Genomic DNA, 21,470 nt, shown 5'->3' with positions numbered 1-21,470 from the left:
GAGACTGACTGGTCTGTAGTTCCCCGGGTCATTCATTTTCCCCTTTTTGAAAATGGGGGTTATATTTCCCTTTTTCCAGTCATTGGGAACTTCACCTGACTGCCATGATTTTTCAAAGATGATGGCCAGTGGCTTAGCAACTTCATTTGCCAGCTCCTTCAGGACCCGTAGATGGATTTCGTCAGGTCCCATGGACTTGTGCACATTCAGGTTCTTAATTGTGGAAGCATTTACTGCTTCAGACTGGTGTTACCTCCCAGCAGTTACCCATTAACATACAAGCAAAGCACAGAGCTATAGGTATTAAAATACAGAGGAAATCTACGCATAAGCAAGCTTAATGAATGATAGCAGCAGATGGAAGTAAACATATTAGGCTAGATCCTTGTATGGTCTGCCCATTTGCCGTTGGCTAAAGTAAACACCAGCCAAGGCCTTAAGGACTTTAGATTGCTTTTCTATACAGCAATGCCTATCAACATATATCCGTAGGCAGAATATGACAAACAAGCTCATAATGCAATACCCTTTCACATATCTTTCTTCCAAAACATCCCCACCTGGAAAGAGGTATTTCTGGGTTCCCTGCAGCGTACTGTGTTGACATGCACTGATGCACCACTAAGTGTGTTTGTGGCACTCTTTAAAAGACACTGAGCTGAGCAGTGAAATCTGGGCATTAAGACATACGTTTGCTTTGCACAGACTTTACAGGAAACTTCTTGAGGTTCCTGCAGAGAGATCTGCTGGAGGAGAGGGGGGTGAGGAGGTGTGGGGAAACAGCAGGAAGGAGCAGGGAGCTCTTCTACCCATATCCAGGAGTTTCCTCCCTTCTCCAGGCTCCTGGAGTAGCAGTCAAATCCCAGTGCATTTAATTCAAATCTACACCACACAGTTAGGCTGTCAGTGCACTGTCTTGCTGCAATGACACCTGAGATCTGCCCCATTGATATTAGACAGCAGCAGGTCTACCATTTCTGCTTCTCCCCATATTCCCTGATGCCCATATGCACATTGCCTGACATTTAACTTGGTGTCCTGTATGGATAACCTTTTAGAGGTGTATAGAAGATGTCAGGAATTTCCTTACACTTCGGATATACTGGGGTAACCCTCTCACCTGTGTTGTAACACCACAGCATTGCTGTCGCTCCATGCTGGTAGCCCGAAGGATCATGGTATCACATAATGGAGTTTTTTTTTTCATTTATATTCAAAAGTTTCTCATAACTCTGAGATCATTTTCAAGCATGCAGGAAGCCTGAATCTCTGCTTTCTGTTGAACAAAAGGCTGTCTGGTTTCCTGTGCGCAGCCCACTCTGTGACTGAACTTTGTTTGGTTTGGGTTCATGATCAGCCTGACCCCCTGGCACTTCAGCGCTCTGTTTTTCACCAGCCTCTGGGAATGAAGGGGAGGAGGGAGATTTGATGGCATGTCAAAGTTTGTGCTCCTTGAGACCTGCACCTGTGTGCCCTGAAGTGCATCAGATAGGCCATATATGACTAAAATAGATTTGCTATAAACATTTAACTGGTTAGTTACTGTATCTTCACAAGCCTGCATAAGAAAGTCTAACATAATTGTCTAGAACAAACAAATAGTTTCATTTTCCCTAGCCAATTTAAATATATTTGTTTTGCTTCCTGCAGGCACTTTTGCTGTGCTGCCAGCATGACTTTTTGTATCTGACAATGACTCTACTTTGCATACAGGGTGAATTTTAAAAACTTTTATTTGTCCTAGTTCACTTCAGGGTATTATAAAATATCTCCAGCCTTTCCTTAGGCATCCACCCCCCAAACAACTTATATATATAATTTTAAACATATTTTTTCCTGTGATAATTTAAGAAACATCATTCAAGTGGTGCAATCTCATTTTGGCTAAGGTGCTTCTTTTTAGAGCATAATAGACCTGGGACTACACTGTCCTGTCCAGACAATGCTACCTTAGTCAGCTGACCCCAGTAACTATATTACAGACTATCTGTGTACAATATTCATAGCCTCTTTTTGCTGCCAAAAAATTTCCCTGACCTTTTGCAAAGCCAGCATGAGCACTGCTTCTCTCTAGATTCCACTCTTTGGCACTTCTGCTCAAAAGAAGGGTTTCCCCATGGGAGGTGGGTGAGCTGGGTTTGGCACAACTTACGAAATTCTCTGCTGCCTCCCACCCCCTAGCAGGTCATGAAGAGGGTGGGAGAGGAAAGGGAGGGGAAAGCCAGGATACAGCAGGTGGGTCTTTAAGACTTACAAAATGGGGTAGTTCCCTTTAGGAAGGAAAGGCTCCAGGTGTAAATACTTTCATGAAAAAGGCAAGTCTGGTCACCAGAAGAATAAAGGCAAGATTTGGCTACTTCCTAGCAACTAACTACGTTATAGCTTGGGAGATGGGGAGATTGTAAGAGGTTCACCAACAACCAGTGGCTCTCCAGAGTGTTTCAGTAGGGGACAACCGGTTGATCCTTGCACCTTTTCTATAATTGTAGTGTCTCATTAATTTTCCAATCCCAAATTGATGTTCATGCTGAACTCTGCATTTTTCTTTTACAAGAAAGCTGCTTCTGCAGACAAATCAGTTTCTGTTAAGTACAAGGCTGATTTTGAAGTGAGAAAACACTTGCATGGACTAGTGATAGGCAGGTAAAGACTTGTCATCCTACGAAAATTCTCCCATTTGATGGTGAAAGAGAAATGGAAACTTAAAGTTGTGGTTTTTAAAAATGAAACAGCAAGGAAGGAATCAGTGGGGAAGGAGTGATCCTACAACAGTAAACTTATTGGTAGGTAATGTACTTACCTGGAGGATTAAGCATTTCAAAAGGGTATCCCAAGCACTTGCCTGAGAGCCTCCACAAGAGTGTAAACCTCTGCACAATCTGTCAGATGAAAGGGAGGGGGAAGATCTCAGCTGTGTTTGATCAAGAAATTCCTTGCTAGACCTGAGAAATATTTCCCAAAGACTGTTCAGTTGAACTTGGCTTGTTTCCACAATAATGCTACATTCCGACAAAAGACAGATTTGTCTAAAAATTTCCACTGGGCTCAAGTGGAGTCACTTTCTGGCTTCCCTGAATACAAAAGAGGTGAAAACAACCTCATATTTTCTTTGGAGGTGAAAAAAAGTGTCTTCCAGCTCTGAATGAGTGTGGCACCTCACATCCACTCTTTAGTCATCATGGGTCCATTCAATACATTTAAAGCAAAATAAACATCCCATTAAAGATGTTTTTGTATGAGATCAGGAAAAGTCCAGGACCCAGCTTGAAAAAGGTTACAAGCAAGTTTCTGCAGAACTAGTCATGGCCCATAATGCCTGAAAAAGCTACTTTATTATTTGTGTCTGCAAACATTACTTTTTTGTTTAAGACCTATGTTTATGGGAGAGTTAAAACTTGGCTAGCAATATAAGGACTTTATAAATAGATTTTAAATATGTTAAAAAAAAAATAAAAATTGAGAATGAACTATCACATTGTTTATCTAAATGTTAAATTCAACCAAGGGAACCTTACCACTGACTTTTCATAGATTTTTTCTATTGTGGCCCTCTGTTATCATCAGTATATTTATTTAAAAATTGGTTTCATTTCACCTATTTTGACTTTGTGTGCGTACCATTGTGAAGCAAGGCTAAAGCCATTTATAGCCCAATATGCATTTCTTTATCTTAATAGGTTTATATTTCTTTTAAACATTAACTTTACTTTTATTCATTACAACATTCCTACGTTATACTCTATTCTAAATTAGAGTTGTTCTTTTTCTTAAAATATATTCTTGTGTAAACACTTAAACAAGAAGATTAAAAGAAGTCTTACTATATGCTGCTCTGAAGTATTTTAAGTTATGAAGAATAAAACTTGGAAGATGCTTATTATAACTCTTTCAATTATATTCAGAGATGCAGGCCAATTTTTACTGAAAAGCAATAAACACGAAACAGTGAAACTGGTTTTGCAACTGATTTTTGTTTTCCAGGGCAGTAAATAGCCCTAAATACAGTATAAAAATAAGACTGTTTTCTTGTTGTCCTTGTGTTGCTGCATTCCCCACATATGAATGCACCCTCCTGCCTGTGGGATAGTATTTCTTCAGGATGCAGGCATGTACACACATGCATGTATACGTGTACACATATTATCTTTAACATCTGTTGAGGATCTCTGGATGAATAGGCAGTTTTCACAAAGGTAATTTTTGTAGTTCTAGTTAAAACCTGGAAGTTTCTTATTTGTGGTTGATTTGCTTCTCCTTGCAATTATGAATGGTCATTGTATTCCTTTTTCTAAATAGGTCTGCAGACAGGAACTACCTTTAAGGCAGGGCGGTAGTTTTATAGTAGAAGTGAAGGTACCTATAATGATGAGAAAAAGATTTTTCTTTCAGACAAATGCAAAATGCATACCTTCTAAATAACAAGAATATGCCATATGCAAAGAAGGTGCTACCTGGCACCTTCAAACAAAATTCTACTTCACTACTATTGTAGGAAACCCACCCTGGTCTCCCTGCCCAACTGATACCAAGGTCCTCTGTACTGTGCTGTGAGATTTGCAGATCGAGGTAGCAAGGCCAAAGACCAAATCCCTGCAGAAGACTCCAGCTAATCACCCTCCCTTTCTGATAATAGAATCATAGCATCATAGAATAGTTAGGGTTGGAAAGGACCTTAAGATCATCTAGTTCCAACCCACCTGCCATGGGCAGGGACACCTCACACCAAACCATGCCACCCAAGGCCTCATCTAGCCTTGCCTTGAACACCACCAAGGATGGAGCATTCACAACCTCCCTGGGCAACCCATTCCAGTGCCTCACCACCCTCTCAATAAAGAATTTCTTCCTTATATCCAATCTAAACTTCCCCTGTTTAAGTTTGAACCCGTTACCCCTTGTCCTGTCACTACAGGCCCTGATGAATAGTCCATCCCCAGCATTCTTGTAGGCCCCCTTCAGATACTGGAAGGCTGCTATGAGGTCTCCACGCAGCCTTCTCTTCTCCAGGCTGAACAGCCCCAACTTTCTCAGCCTATCTTCATACGGGAGGTGCTCCAGTCCCCTGATCATCCTCATGGCCCTCCTCTGGACTTATTCCAACAGTTCCATGTCCTTTTTATGTTGAGGACACCAGAACTGCACACAATACTCCAAGTGAGGCCTCACAAGAGCAGAGTAGAGGGGCAGGATCACCTCCTTTGACCTGCTGGTCACACTCCTCTTGATGCAGCCCAGGATACGGTTGGCTTTCTGGGCTGCGAGCGCACACTGCAGCCAGCTCATGTTCAGTTTCTCATTGACCAACACCCCCAATCCTTCTTCGCAGGGCTGCTCTGAATCTCTTCTCTGCCCAACCTGTAGCTGTGCCTGGGATTGCTCCGACCCAGGTGTAGGACCCTGCATTTGGCATGGTTAAACTTCATCAGGTTGGCATCAGCTCACCTCACAAGCGCGTTGAGGTCCCTCTGGATGGAATCCCTTCCCTCCGGCGTGTCAACCGATCCACATAGCTTGGTGTCATCGGCAAACTTGCTGAGGGCGCACTCAATCCCACTGTCCATGTCACCGACAAAGATGTTGAACAAGATCGGTCCCAACACCGATCCCTGAGGGACACCACTTGTTACCAGTCTCCAGCCGGACATCGAGCCATTGACCACAACTCTTTGCGTGCAACCATCCAGCCAGTTCTTTATCCACCGAATAAATATATAAAGAAATAAATGTGACTCAGCCATAAATTAGACCAATTTAGATTATACCAGCTTTATCTGCAAAAAAGTGGGCTGCAAATCCAAATTTTCACATTGATTACATCAAGCAGTAAGCTTGTGTCGGCAGGATATTGCTGAAGAAAGAACTATGTTCATACTTGGGTTCAGTCCTTGCCAAGTTGTCACATTTCTATGGATTATCTTCTCCCAGTAGAAAACAAAAACTGGAAGAGTTATGGACTGCAGCTAAAACCAGAAAATAACAGGCTTTTAGAATGGTAAAAACCAGATAACAGGATTTAGAATAGTAAAAATAAACTGAATAAAATAAGCTAAAAAGCAAAATGTTCAGAAAAGTTGATTTTTATGCAACTCATTTTATGGTAAATGCACTTTATTTCTTAACCATCTTAGAGTCTGTGCCTTAAAGGCGATGAGAAACAGGGAGTGCAGTAGGGAAACAGGGAAGGGATTTTGTTAAGGAACTGAAAGTGTGCAGTCATTAAATTCTTTTATATTAAATGTCAATAGTGGAGTAAGAAGAACTTGACCAGTTTGAGGAGAATTGAGTGTGGTTGTGAACTGGAAGGTGGGGCTGGCTTTGTGCAAGTCACACAAATCTAGACTAGCCTAAAATCTGATGACATATTGCTCTGTCAAAGCTTTATTCAAGTGGGTGCATTTATGGCCTTTTAATAATAAGGAATCTTATTCATAATCTCTCATGTTGCCTACCCATTAATGTGTTGAATCATAAGTAATGTAGCATTTTCTAAAGGAAGTATCTTCCTGTGAAAATGGAACTAGAGGCAAATAAATAAAAATCTTATTAGTCACTCAAGAAAATTTACATCTTTTTCTGACTTCCAGTTCCCTCAGTAAATGTTATAGTTATTGAGAATGAGCAAGCAGATTTAATGTGGTAGGGAGGAAGTAGTACATCCTTCTGCCAAACAAATTTTTTTCTCAGACCAATCATTATGAGAGTGCTGAAGCAAATAGATTCTCAGTCTATCTCTGGTTTCTGGTATGTAAGTGAAGGTAAAAAAGAAAAAAATAAATCTGTATTAGAGGCTGGTCTTGCAGTATCTCACTATGACTGAAAGCAGAACTGACAGAAATCTCATGGGAACCCTTTCTAGTGAGCTTCCCTGTCAATTTTTGCAGTCAGGAAATGCAGATAAGCATAAGGTTTTCAGAACTTGGTTCTAAATCTGATATGCAGTCACAGGAAAATTTTTTCAAACTGCTTCATAATACTGAGTATCCCAAAGTGCTCTTTCATGTTGAATGATACCTGCAGATTTTTTAGTTCTCTGACAAATTACATATGAAAATTGCTTTGTACCTGTTATTCCACTGCATCCCACTGAAGATGGAAGTTGGAAAGTACCACTAAAATAGCTTCTCCTTGTTTCTAGGAAAGGGCATAAACTTTGCAATTATGTTTGCAGCAAAACAATATTCTTCAAATTGTGTGCAACTTCACCAATGTCAAATTTGACGTAATAGCTGAAGTCATTGTAGACCTGACTATCAAATAAGCAAATATGGTGGTAAATGTTCACTTGTTTGCATAGAAGGTTTAAAGGGAGTTATGAGAAATACTTGCAACCCAGGGTGACTGATGAAATTACTTTAAAAAGGAAATGAACTTCCTAAATACAGGGAACCTTGGAGATTTTCATTTTCTATTCACAAAGCCTTGAGAAGTGAGAAATGAGAATATTGAGAAAATCTTTGAGATATGAGAAATGGTTTTATTTTTGCTGTTGCTTTTAAAAATTATTCTGTGAAACACTACTGCTCTTGGCTTACTGGAAAAACATTGCTTGCTTCTTATTTTTTCTGTATCTTATTTAAAATGGTATTTTAACTGAAAAGCCTTGCACATTTGGCAAGTGATATGGAGCATTTTCCAGCACTCTGAGGGAGCCCTGGTTTTCAATATCAAACAGAAGATCTCCAGAGATGCTTTCAGAAGTGTTGAAGAATTGCAGAAACCAAAACTCCAGGCTCGCTAAAGCAAAGTTGTTTTTTAAAGTCTCATCTCTCATTAGATGTTCTGATGTTTGTTTAGTTGTTATGGGAGACTAACTTGGTCTTCACAGAGGGTGTTCATATGCCTTTTAAATTTTCCCCCAAATGAGGCAAGCAATCTTTTTCTTTCTTTAGATTGAGGAAGAATGCACAGAAACTTCAGTACAGTATTTTAGCCTTCATCGTCTATTGAGTAGGACAGCTTTTATAATTGAATTAAAACCATATCTGATTTAGAGTGAAATTGTTGAGAACATTCAAGCTTACTTACTATACAGTAATGTGAGATTGCTTTTGTGTTGATTTTATGTATCATAGAATCGTAGAATGGTTAGAGTTGGAAGGGACCTTAAAGATCATCTAGTTCTACTCCCCTGCAATGGGCAGGGACACCTGCCAGTAGACCAGGTTGCTCAAAAGTAGCAGCCTGGCCTTGAACACTTCCAGAGATGTCACATCTACAACTTCTCTGGGCAACCTGTGCCAGTGCCTCACTATCCTCAGTGTAAAGGATTTCTTCCTAATATAAATCTAAATCTGCCCTCTTTCACTTTAAAGCTATTGTCCCATGTCCTATCACTACTTGCTTTTATTAAACATCCTTCTCCAGCTTTCTTGTAAGCCCTTTTTATGTACTGACAGCTTCTCTAAGGTCTCCAAAGAGCTCTCTCCTCTCTAGGCTAAACAAGCCCAACTCTCTCAACCTGTCTTCATAGGAGAGGTGCTCCAGCTCTCTGATCATCTTCATGGTCCTCTTATGGACTTGCTCCAACAGGTCCATATCCTTCTTATGTTGGGGGCCCCAGAGCTGGACACAGTACTCCAGGTGGGGTTTCATGAAAGCAGAATAGAGGGGCAGAATCACCTCCCTCTAACTGCTGGTCATGCTTCTTTTGATGCAGTCCAGGACATCGTTGGCTCTCTGGGCTGTAAACTCACAAACTCCAGGTCATGTTGATCTTTTCATTAGGCAACACCCAAGTCATTCTCTACAGGACTGCTCTCAATCCAGTCTCTGCCCAGCCTGTATTGGAGATTGGGATTGCCCTGATCCAGGTGCAGGACCTTGCACTTGTTGAGCTTCATGAGGTTTGTACTGGCCCATTCTCCAGCCTGCCAAGGTCCTTTCAGATGGCATCGCTTCCCTCTAGCATATTTTGGTTGATCTGTAGAAGGACCTTCCATTTCACGGTCAGCTTGGGAAATCTTTTGTTCACCATTAAGAGAGTTATAAGGACAAACACCAAAACATTTCACCTAACAAACACTGAAAAGAAGCTGGTTTTATTATCCCAGGTCTGGAAATACGTCCTGAATTTGTCTGAAATTCTACCAGTTCATTTGACACTGAGAAAATAAAGTCAATTTATAATTCAGAAATGCATTTTTGTCTGCTTTCACTGAAATTCTCTATACTCAAAAATCCTCAACCCTGATTTACTTGGAATGACCTCTACTTCCTTGCCTGATTCAATATAATACCTTTTTTACAGCTTCTCTAAGATATGATTGGATCATCTTATGTTACATCCCAGCCTTATGTAAGAACTAGTATTTCACAGCTGAGCAAGCTCAACGCAGTTTTGTTTTAATTATTACTTATGACTGCTACTTAGCAACTCTGCATTATTTGTTATGCAGGATTAATTAAAATTGTCTAGGCAACAGGCTTGAAAGCCACAACTGAAAGGATGTAGAGTTGTGTCAGTTCTCAGGGTAAAGTTTTGAAGGTGCTGGAGAACGTACCTGGAGTCAGCGTTGTGGCTTTTAGCCGTGTTTTTTGTTGCTCTGTCATGGTTCACTGAAGCTTTTCTGGGATTTAAGTCATACTGAACAATTGATGTTTTTGCAGTCTCACAGAGCTGGGCTTTTATACCAAAGTAAACTTACACCAAGGTTTTTGTCTCACCTCCCATCTCTGAAGACCGGTCAGCATAAATTCAGAAATACCCCTATTAGCAGCCACGCATTATGGAATTACGCTAAAGCCAGTATGACTTGCACAATGTTTCCTGGATGAATGCTTATGCAAATATTTTCTTTGGGTCGATCTTCATGGTATAGGGGAAAGCAAGATGAGATGACACATCGTCTGGGGAACATGCCTTCTCCAAATGCCACCTGGCTGCTCCACAATGCTCAGTGTGATGGGCATTGATTTCACATTTTTGCCCATTTCAAGGGGTGTGTGCTTAAAAAGTCTCATAGCGAAGTCTACCACAAATGCAGTCCTTTTGTGGAAAATGAATGGGTGTTAAAATTACCTGTCAGCAGGGCAGGTTTGAACAAGGATGCTTGCACACACCTATATCCACTACTGTGTAAGCCTGAAGTAATGAGCTACACCTGGTTACTGTGAAAGAATAAAGTCCAGAGCAAGAATGCATTTCCCACAGGATACTCCTTTACTTTTTGCAAGTATTTCTGGCTTAGAGATGGAAGCATGAACTACTACTTTCCTACTGCATTAAATAAAGGTGTGATGGACTTGTAAGCAGGCTGCTGCTAGTTATGTGATATTTTGTATTTTCCCAGTGCCCTTCTGGTAGCAGCTACTAATTAGCAACAACAAAAAAAGAGATTACAGTTTGTTAGAAGATTCAACATATTTTCAGCTTTCTGTAGACATGCCCTGCGGTGGGCTGGATCCTCAGATGGTATGCAGTGGGTTGGTTTGAAAGTAGATGCTTTGAGTATTATTTGACTTCCCCCTCCAGGTTTGGGGTTTCCATGCTTTCGTTTCTATCTGATGGCTAATACCCACTTGCTCAGAACTGAGGACAAGCAACCGGCATGAGTCAAACCTTCAGTGCTTTATATTCTGCCCTCTCCCAGTGGTAAACTATTGAGATATCGCAAGCTTTAATATTCTGTCTCTACTGAAGCTGCTCAGCTCCCAGTTTTCCCAGGCCACCTGTGACTGTCTGGTTTCCCAAGCTTTAGTGTGGCTGTAAGTGAATGCTGTGATTTTCAGTATGGTCTCAGGCTTTTCATTAAAGAAAACTCATGTAAGGGAAATTTGTGAATTTCTTGTGCTACCATTTTCCTTCTCACTTTGTTGACATCTGTGTTCTTGTTTGTCTCATTCCTGAACAGCAGAGGAGGAATGTAGTGGTTGGTGGGTTTTTTTGGTTGTGATCAGTTTCTTGCCGATATCAGTGTAAATGTCTAGAGTTACAGAGTAAATAAGAACATGAGGTCACAGGAGATTTTATGCTAATTTTTTAAAAAAAGTATCAAAGGGAAAAAAGTGCAACTTGAAACCAATCATGTTGCCTCTCAGTATGATGTTATTTCCAAACTGAAACTCCACACTAAAAAAAGAGGGGCAGTCAGCTCTTTCCAATGAGATTTTTTCCCATATGATGTTTCTTTGTGATGCTGCTGTATTTCTGCCTTGTGTGGCTCTTTTCATGCCTTTCAGCAAAAAGTTTAGGATCTCTCCATTCACCTTCTTTTCCATATTTAGAGTATAGGAATTATTAGAGCCAATTTAGAGCACATCTTTGCATTAAGCTTTTCCAGAGCTGTTCACCTATTTCAGTAGGTGTGAGCAGGCAAGTAACAAGTGATATGTCCATTCCTCTCTATATGGGTTTCCCTCTCCTTCCTGTCCTTTCTGCACCTTGGTCAAGCTACCTGTTAACTTTTCTGGATTGCTGCTGAAAGCTGAAGGAGTACTCTCTTGCAAAGCAGAAGCCACTTGTGATAGAAATGTCTCCTGAAATCTGGGTGAAGCAGATGTCTTGGGAGCATTAGCACTCCAGTCAGTGCGCCTCCGGTGAGCCTATCAGAAGCAATAATCCTGGTCAGATGCCTGCAGGGCTCCAACTCAGCATCCATAAAGACCTCTTACACAGCAGACAAGCAAGCCAATGATGAAAGGCAAAAGCCCTTGGTAAAGGTGATGGTGTATAGTTACCTGCTCCTAAAGCACAGAACTCTTGTAATCTTTGATGGACTTCCCCTCTAAGGGTATGACTTAAATGATGAGCCCCTCTCCTTTACCGCATTGCCTTGGGTGAAACAGTTACCTCAGCCCAGGCTGGAAAGCAAGTATTTCATAGGGCAAGTTTCCTCTGAGGAACATTCTTGCCTTTTGTATCATCAGGACATGCCCCTGCTCAGAGGGAAGGAGGAGCTCCTCCATGATCAAGCTATCTCATCCATCGTGTGCTAAATCCATCTGGACTGGCCCTTCCCTAATTAGGGCAGCAGTCACCCAAAACACCTTCTCTGTGGATGACTTCACTGCTGCCTTCATGCTGCCACACTTCCCCATGCAGTGCCTTGCCATGCTGGCAGCAGCAGCCAAACATATGCTTCTCCTGAAGTCTTGTCTTTGCTCACTCCCTCACTCCATTTCCCCTCAAAAAAGAAACATGTAAGAAATGAATTAACTTGTCAAGTAAATGAGTTGGCTGGCTATTAAAAAAAAAAAAAAAAAAAAGCCACATTCCTCATTGTCCTGGTTTAGCAGCAGCAGTCATTTTTTCTACCTCTTAGTATGGTGCAGTGCTGTGTTTTTGACTTTTGGCCTGGGAACAGAGCTGATAACACCGATGTTTAGCCTGACCAAGGACTTTGTGAGTCTCATGCTCTGCCAGGGAGGAGGGGAAGCTGGGAGGAAGCAGAGACAGGACACCTGACCCAAACTAGCCAAAGAGGTATTCCATACCACAGCATGTCATGCCCAGGATAGAACTGAGAGTTCCCGGAAGGGCTAGAGCTCAGCGGGGTGGGGGTGAGGTACCGGTCGGTGAGCGGTTGTATTCTCTTCCTTGTTATTTCCTTTATCGTTATTATTATTGGTGGTAGCAGTAGTGGTTTGTGTTATACCTTAGTTACTAAACTGTTTTTATCTCAACCCGTGGGAGTTGCATTCTTTTGATTCTCTTCCCCGTCCCTCCAGGAGCGGAGGGGGAAGAAAGGTAGGGGGAGTAGACTGCGTGGTTCTAATTTATGGCCTGGGCTTAAACCACGACACTCCTACATGGTCTGCACATGCCTCTGTTCACCCATAGCCTCCACATCCAGCCAGGTGAGGGACTGGAGTGATGCTCTTGGAAGGGTCCTCAAAACAGCTTTTTTGGAGCTGAAGATGGTCACTGAAGTGGTGAAGACTGAGTTTTAAGCTGAGGGGAACTGCTGGAAGTCTTTGGGTGCGTGGGTACAATAAGTAAGGGAACTGTACACTGGTGGAGATGGAAAGGAGCTGCATATTCCCAGGGCTGAAGTACTGTTGGACATATAGAGCTGTGTGTCGCTGGGATGAGCCTTACACCAAAGAGTTTTGTGTGGCTGGAAGGAAGGTGGCTCTGGGTGAAGGCCTGTGGCTATGGGGTTGATCACTTATGAACAAGCTGTGAGAGGACAGGGCACCAATAGCGGGATGGGGGAGTATTTGAGACAGTTAACAGTGGGATGATAGTGGGAGCTGAGCACAAAAGGGTGCATGAGGTGACATTTGCTCGGTGTCTGGGAGTTGACTGAAACAGTACAAGGTGCATGATCCCCTCAGTTGTTTCCTTCATAGCTTCCCCTCATTCCTTATCAGAGATGAAAACATAAGGAAGAAACTGATGACCTTGATGATACTCCTTATAAAAGAGGAACACATTGCACCAACTCATGCAATTCCTGCCTCTGGTATTTTATTAAGCCCACCATTGCTTCTCTTAACCCCACTGCCCATCTTTCTAGCTTGCATGACTCTGCAAAGTTAGCCAGTAACTGTGATGACGATAACAAAGCAGGACCCTTGTGTAAAAGGAAAGCAGTCAGTGAAGAAGTGATGTCACAGCTTCAGAATTTCCTGTCTGAATACAGGGACAAGCCACCACTGCTGAAAACACACTGAAGTGCAAAGACCTTGTCCAGCGGCTGCTTGTATGCTGAAGTGGTTTCATCTCATGGAGCATGCTAAGCTTGAATAGAAAGATCTATGGCCTGTTCTGGCTTAGGAAAGTCTTAGCACCTAGGATGGTAAAGGGAGGCTGGTTACAGCAACTTGCTGTTGTACATTTCCAATATTGTACTTCCCCTCTAAATCACCTACATCCTCAAGAGGCACCATTGGTGGTATCTTCACTGTTGGGGAGTAGCAGCTGGCTTCTCTAGCTCTGTCATAGTGAAATCCTGCCCTTTGGTCACCAGTGAAAAGGAAAAACCCTAGACAACATATTTGGATGACTAAAGTTACAGGCATTTAGATTTGAGAATTTATACAAGATAATTTAATGCTGTTTAATTGCCTGGAATTCCCCATTTAATCTTGAGTGGCAAATAAAACGAAAGAATTATTTCATACTAAATACTGCTGAAGGAAATCACAAACAAATAAGCCCATACAGGAAATGTTTTCAATTTATTTATATAAACAATTGCATTTTAAAAACATTATTGTCCTACAAAAATAAAAACAATTCACAGACTGTTAAAATAAATAATCTCAAACATACAAATTTATCATAAGCAACTTGAACCCAGCCAAACCCAGCAGGCTGGGTCAAAGATAAGTGACTGTTGAAATGTGGCTGCAGCGTACAAAACACAGTGAACATGATTCTGTTCTGAAGCAGCTTATAACTTAACTCAAATTACATGGTCTGAGGAATTCCTCTATTACATGCCCTAAAATAACTAGATCTGTCCAGACTCGCCTCCCTTTGACTCTAAGCCAAACACTTTTCCTTGTTACTTACAGAAGGGTGCTCTGAAGCGTGTTCCAGAGATGGATCTGAATAATAATTACATGTTTATCAAGTGTCCACGCAGTTTTCACTTATAAGCAAGTACAGTACTAACCACCTTTTAATACAAGGTTATTGAAGATTTTCCCTTCTTCATGCTTCAAACAGAAGAAGGAAAACAAATGCCCTTCTTTCTCCCAAAGCACTCATACCAAAGACCACCTCAAATCAGTCACTGGTACTGACTGCTATAGGAGATCTTGATTCAGCTATTCACACTAACAATTACAAACTTACACAGCAAAAGGTAATTGACTTCTTTAAGTACATCGACAGAAACAGAAGTCACAGTCAAACTATACTACTGCCATGGCCATTACAACATACAAGCCTCTAGAAATGTTTGAGAGATTCATGTGAAATATAAAAACTCAAGTCCTTTTCCAGAAGTAATCAAGAAATTTTGAGCAGAGGCACAGAATAGCAGGTTGCTGCTCTATTCCAGTCTGAAGCGACTTTTCTTTTTATCTATAGTTCCCAAGCTGCTTTTACGGGAGGATCATCTTCTACATTTCCTCTCTAGAAATTAGGAAAAAAAAACAAAACAAAAAAACAAACCCTTACATGCAAAGTTTGAAGTGCTGGTACAAGAACCTGTGTAACTCCTTACGTACCCAGGTAGGACTACATATTTTAGTGCTGGATTAGGACAAATACGTCTAGGAGATTCTGTGCTAGCTAGCCAGTTTTAAATAAGCTTAAGTCACTTAAAATGCCTTTGCTTAGCAGTTATACACAAAACATTATCCCTCTTCCCCCCAATAAATAGAACTATAAGTCACAAATATAGCTTGTGTACATAGACATAAGCTACCTTCAAGTCTTGGTGCCTTGAAGTTTTGCTAGATCTACCCTATATTCATTCTCTGCTGTGCGAGTTTACACAGGTTCTCAGTTTTCACTAATCCACAAGAATCTGTGGTTTGCGTACTAAAAGCTATACTATAGTCACATCCTTATCTAAAGCCATACTGTCCATTTGTCCTTAAAGTGACAAAGACTAAAACTATATTATCAAGTAGACCAGAGAATTACAGCTACAAAAAGAACATCAATAATTTGGACTAAGTTTAAGACCTCCCCAAGCTTGCACGATAGAACATCTGAAGCAAGATACAAGCAGCCTTGTATTGCAGCATGACAGTCAGTTATTACTAAGCTCAGTACCTATTATTATCTTCTTACACAAATAATACGCCTGTGACATATGCTTCAAGAACAAGTAGTATCCAAAAGAAGTTCCATTTTCTTTAAATAAATTAAAAAAGTATAATGCCACATGAAAGTAGATTTACACATAAAACCAAATACAAGTTACCATACAAAGTGCCTTATTTGCAAGGAGGGAGAGGTAGTATCAACAATGAATGCAATGCATTTTCTGACTTGACATGAGTAAGTCTCAAGTATATGTATTTTTGTTAATCTTCAAGTGCTCATATTGAATTCATAATCTTTTCTGGCAGTTTTCATTAAGGCAATTTTTTCTTGTACTTTTAGTTCAATGGCCTGTTTAAGAAGTTGCTGAGGCAGTAACTTGCTTTTGTAGTGTTATGTGACCTATCAAGTGAAGAGACAAAAACTCCACTGACACTCTTTGTCAAGTATTAAAACAACATAAAAAAAAGTTGGAACCTTTGTCCACTTTGGAATACATAGTTCTGTTACAGAAGACTTTTAACAAGGGATTCAGCACTGTAGAGCTCAAACACAGAAAATCCCTTTTGTAAGCAGAAGCCTTACCCAAGTAAGGCACCTAGGGCAACCCCCAGAATGAAGATGCTCAAGTTTTGGGGGGTTTTTTGCCCCCCTTTTTTTTTTTTTTATAACACTAAGCCATAAATAGAATAAATTATATAGTTAAATAAATAAATAGGTGGATTTTTACAACTCAGCAGATCGTTCTTTCAGTAGTAGTGTGGGATTGATGTCTTCCATTGCTGTTTTTGAGGTACTAACATTAATAGTTGCCTCTGTGGGTTCAGGATTTAAGATGTGGAAAGCTGCAAAGGGACAGCCTTTCACATTGTTGCAGATGAGCTTCTGTAAGGATGCAGTATTGATTATTTCAAATCCAACTTTTCCACCAAAGGTGCTAGGCTTCCAGTACTCAGGGGAGCAGATAGCATTTCCCATGAGTCCTTTCAGAGAGAATGGTGCTCCAATCTCCACCATTGTTTCACCAAAGATGGCACCTGGTCGTGGCTTTTCGACAAGAAGGCCTGGATACAGCTCCATAGCATCAATGTCTCCATAAAGCTCTTCCAGTTCAGCTGCCATTTCTTTTTCTCCTGTAATTGATTAGTGAAAACCATAAGTGGAAAAATCCTATTTTCATTGCAAGACTGTCCTGTTCAAGCCAGTAACAACACTGTAGGACTCTGTTAACCATTTTAAGAAAAAGACCCTTGTTTGTTAGAAAGGACAGACACTGTTACCTGTAAGTTCTTCAAATGATTTAAATGGTTTCAACATGAAGCGTTTCCTGTACTCATTCAAAGACTGGTATCTCATTTGTCTGCTTTGGTCAATTGAAGCCTTTGCTACCTTCTGTACTGCAGCAGGAACATTTTTCCCACCAGCAACCTATTTAATAAAGATGAAAAGTAGTAAGATCTCCCAGTAAGAGTAATGATGAAGTTATGCCTTTATAGTATTTGATTAGTTTTCGATAGCTCTATCTTATCCCCTTGTCCCACCCCACCCCTAGTTTCTATCTCTGTTGGTTCACTAGCAACTTGAGAGAGTACCTACCCTGCCAGCACTTTGCTTGGAGAAAGATTTCACCATATGGGAAAGGCCATGCTCCAGCATTATGGAGTTGTTGTAGAGGAACTGCTGGAAAGTGTACTCCTGGTCATGTATTTGGAAAGTGTCAGGCAGAAGTGGGTGCCAGTGGTAGAGAGTATTGAATTCAGCTGCAATTCGGTTCTGGTATTGAAATCGCTGGTTGAACAGCAGCTCAGGATCAAACTTGAGTTTGAAGTGGTAGCCACTCAAGTGCTGTACATAGTCCTCAATAACGATCTTAATTGTTTCTCCTGTTGGTCAATGAAACAGAGGAGAACATTGGTACCAATTGCCTCACAAAATTTAGGTGATTCCCCCACTCAGAGAAAATACCATTTCTGAACTGTTCTTAAAAAAAACCCCTCCAGACCTATAATGAGCAGGGTAACACACTCTTCAACATTGTTATCTGTTGAAGAAAAGAATTCATCTATCTTACATGATTAAGGGGTGAAGCAGTACTTTAAGATTCCAAAATTCTTTTTCTGTGGTAGAGAAGCATTTTCTATAGGCTGCTTCCCCCACCCCAGATACACTTCCTTGTATGTTCCACAGAACAGCACACATCAGTATCTACATTGTGTTCAGCTATACAATACTCTCTAGGGTGGATGTATGGGATAATGAAGAAAGTTGGTATCTGAAAGCAACTTTCAGCTTCTGAGCTGCTTAATAGCATTGTCTTGGTTTACTGTTTCAGTCAGTTTGGGCAACATCTTTTCAAGCTTAGTGTACATCACAATGTACAGAAGGCTAAATACCACTGGACAGACAAATATGTAGAATTACATTTTACATAACTTCCTGAACATTAAACAAACACAGCTGTTCTTTTAAAGCATACCTGAACTGACCCAACCCCAGGAGAAAAAAAAAAAAAAAACCCAACAACAAAAAACAACCAAACAAAACACCACCACAACAACAACAAAAAAAAAACCATCACAAAAAACCCCCACAAGATCCAAGAGACTGAGGTCACCTAGCCTTATGTGCTTTCTCTGAGAAATGAGCCTTGTCTTCCTGCTTTTTCACAGCTTTCAGTTGTTTCCATTTGATAAGCGAATTAAGTATCACTTAGCTCAGTTTTATTCAGTTCTCTCTTTAATATAGGTATACAGGAGGAAACTGTACCTCAATACAATCCCAGTGACAGGTCAGGCAGGCTCAGATGTATGCCCTCATGTGCCAATTTAAGTAATGGCTTTGCCTCTTACTACACTTACTGCATCTGCAGTAGATAACAGGTAGAATTGTCATGCTCAAGAGAAGGTTAGAGTTGCATGTAGTAGAAGTGACACTCACCTATCAATATGAGTCTAGTAGTTTGAAACAGCTGCTCATCATCCCACTCTGGGTGCTCCTGTTTCAGGATGTCACAGACTCGGTTGTGCTCCCTCAGCCATATTGTAGCATACATCATCAAGCCTGGGACCAAACCAAACACCTCCTGCCCAACAGAAAACTGCAAGTGTTCTGGTATGTGAGGAGGGTAGATCATCTCTGCCTGAGTGTCCTTCACTGTTGGTGGATACACTTCTCCATCAATCACCTGCCAAGGGTAGGGAGAAAGAACAAGAGACTTGTAAGCCATGATGCTATGAGTTAACTTGTGTTGACCGTTACTACCAACTTTACACTTACACTTTAGATCAACTACACCATGCACAGAGCACTTGTTTTAAGAAGCAAGTGTCATGCAGTAAGAAGGCAGGGATTCTGAGATAAGACATACCTGGTATTTTAGCTTTCCATCCTTCAGAAGTCTCAGTTTAAGTTGCCTCTCCAGAGTCTCTCCATAAATATGGTTTAAGTCAACCTATAAAGTAAAATCATTTGCAACATGAAGCCAACCCACATTTCTTGCTATTTTAGGATATGTCCCACTTCTACGGATGCCAGTAGGAGTTCATCCCTTAGATGTTTATCCTTTAATTATATTATTATTACCTTATAAGTATCATGCACTGATATTTAAGATGAAGCCAAATTACTTCCTGGCAACTACAGCCATCTCTGCATAACAGCAAGTTTTTAAATTGAATGGCAATTTAAAAAAGACTCTGTTTAAAGTGTCAGCAGCTTTCTATTATGCAGAAAGGTCTTTATATAAACACATATTTTATTGCTTTGTTTCAGACATACACATTGCTTATATTGAAGAACTCTTTGTCCAAAGGTTGCCTGTTTTATAGATAAAGATCCTAAACCAATTCTGCTTTTGAAGTTCTTTTTAAACTAAGTCTCTTTGATTAGCAGCAGACAACATACTTTACAGTGCTGAGTACAGCTCTTTGCAACGGAGAAGTTCTAGATACGCACTAGATCTAACATCCTTTAGGTGATAGCAGATTCTTGGGGATAATAAAAAAGTCAAAGATCAATATGCAGATATTTTAACCAGAACCATGTGCTTTACATAAGTGGTTCTGACCCAGGATGAGATGCTACCAAGTGCTGGAATTTTGCCTAAGCAGAAATTACAGAGGGGATAAAGCCAATAGATTCTGGCAAACAGTGCTGCACAGTATGTGCACTGGTGTTTGTGTACCCTGACAATCTGCATGATAGACCTTTATTGCTACTGAGCAGCTATAACACTAAAGTGCTGTGTTCAAGTTACAGAGCTATGATCATACCCCATGGCCGAGAGCTTTGGTGAAGCCAGGTCCTTTCTTGTGATCGGTCTTGAAGAACTGATGAGTGAAGTGTTGGGCAAAGAATGTGAACATCACATTTGTGCCTTGTGGGTCAGGAATAAATTTTTTCCTTAGCAAAAACTTTTCCACAATCAGCTTTGAATCTGGGAGCTCTTTCTTACCTGCAAGAAATAGTGAAATATTCCAGAGAACTAAGTTTATGCAATAGTTAATTTTGTTCCTAACAAAAAGGCTTAAAACTGTCAATATATTATCGAGGGATAACATCATTAAAATAAGGGGAATTATCTGCTTCTCTATGATTACTTTCTTGATTTTGTATGAAACTTCTAAATTCCCCAGTTTTAACGTGTAACTCAGTGAGAGCCAGCATAGTTATCTTTTACATCTTTACACAATGTATCCAAACCAATGGCTATTCTTACAGTAACCTACACTGACAAAAGCAAGTCTCATGGTATTTTCCAAGATAAGATAAATAGAAATTCCTAAAAGTGAACATTATACATTTGGTTTATTCCTTACCTTTCACACCCATTGGTGTTGGACAGTCAAGTCCTACTGGTGGAAGGCTTCTTGTGTAATAGGAAATGTTGGAATAAGCTTCCCAGTTTTTGTAATTATAATCACTATTGTAAGTTGGTGGGCTGTCGATCAGGTGTGATCTTGCTGAAAAAGAAAATTAAAAAATTGTTTGGTTGTTTGTTTGTTGGTTTCCCCCCCCCCCCCCCCCCAAGCTGTACATTTTAGTCTCAAAATGTCACAAGGCCGTATCTTTTCCATGTATTCTGGAAGCAGCCACATTCATTGAGAAATTCCACACATATCAGCTACTGATGGTAAACGGGATTACAGCTGCTGAATAACAGTATTGAGTCTCTGATTATCTACTGAATCCAGCTATCAACATGAGTAATTTAGTGCAAAGTTTACACTAGCAAAATCCTGAATTTTAGTAGAGATCAGAGCAAAAAGCATCTCCATTTCAAAGCATGTTTCATACAAGTCTGCATCATGCAGAAATCTCGAGTAGAGTGTTTTTACTTCAGTGCAATTTAGGTTGCTAACTTTATATACAGACTAATCAATCACCCTGAAGTTCTAGGAATGACTTCTGTCAGTTAAAAGAAGAGAGAACTCACATGTTAATACATATCTCATAATAGCATCCCGTAAGAAAGGTATGTTATTGATGATATTCCAGGCTCCTTTGAAGTGGGTGAGGATGTAGTGGACAGTATTTGGTGAAGGTTTCAATGTCAGCCTCAGCCATGTGAAGAATTCCGCTGTGAGCATTAATGAAAAGATTACTGTAAATTAGCTATTGAGGATGACCTGCAATACTGGAATTTAATTATCAAATTTCAGTTCCATGAAGAGAGATTTAGGATACTTACGTGTTGTACAGTTTTCCCCATAATATCCTGTCCTTGTACAGTCACATTCATACTGATCAAATCCTGTTGTCATACATACTCCTCTGTTCTGACAGGGGTTTGAGCAGCAAGGGTTGG

At 40.5% G+C, this 21,470-nt stretch overlaps 1 protein-coding gene across 1 annotated transcript in view; it reads right to left on the bottom strand.

The window, feature by feature from the left end:
• Window positions 1–16,390: 16,390 nt before the first annotated feature.
• PTGS2 (prostaglandin-endoperoxide synthase 2) overlaps window positions 16,391–21,470 on the bottom strand; it is a gene marked incomplete at both ends in the record, with an annotated part of 5,640 nt that continues 560 nt past the window's right edge. The window contains 9 exons of the mRNA XM_080623629.1: window positions 16,391–16,797; window positions 16,945–17,092; window positions 17,261–17,547; window positions 18,602–18,848; window positions 19,032–19,115; window positions 19,936–20,117; window positions 20,482–20,625; window positions 21,099–21,242; window positions 21,354–21,470. Of these exons, the coding sequence (XP_080479755.1) occupies window positions 16,391–16,797; window positions 16,945–17,092; window positions 17,261–17,547; window positions 18,602–18,848; window positions 19,032–19,115; window positions 19,936–20,117; window positions 20,482–20,625; window positions 21,099–21,242; window positions 21,354–21,470 (1,760 nt within the window). The remainder of the gene's footprint in view (window positions 16,798–16,944; window positions 17,093–17,260; window positions 17,548–18,601; window positions 18,849–19,031; window positions 19,116–19,935; window positions 20,118–20,481; window positions 20,626–21,098; window positions 21,243–21,353) is intronic.

Source organism: Psittacula echo (genome assembly GCF_963264785.1).
Source record: "Psittacula echo genome assembly, chromosome: 7".
In the NCBI taxonomy this organism is placed as follows: domain Eukaryota; kingdom Metazoa; phylum Chordata; class Aves; order Psittaciformes; family Psittacidae; genus Psittacula; species Psittacula echo.
Note: the sequence above shows the minus strand (reverse complement) of the source record. Positions and strands in the feature narration are given on the sequence as shown.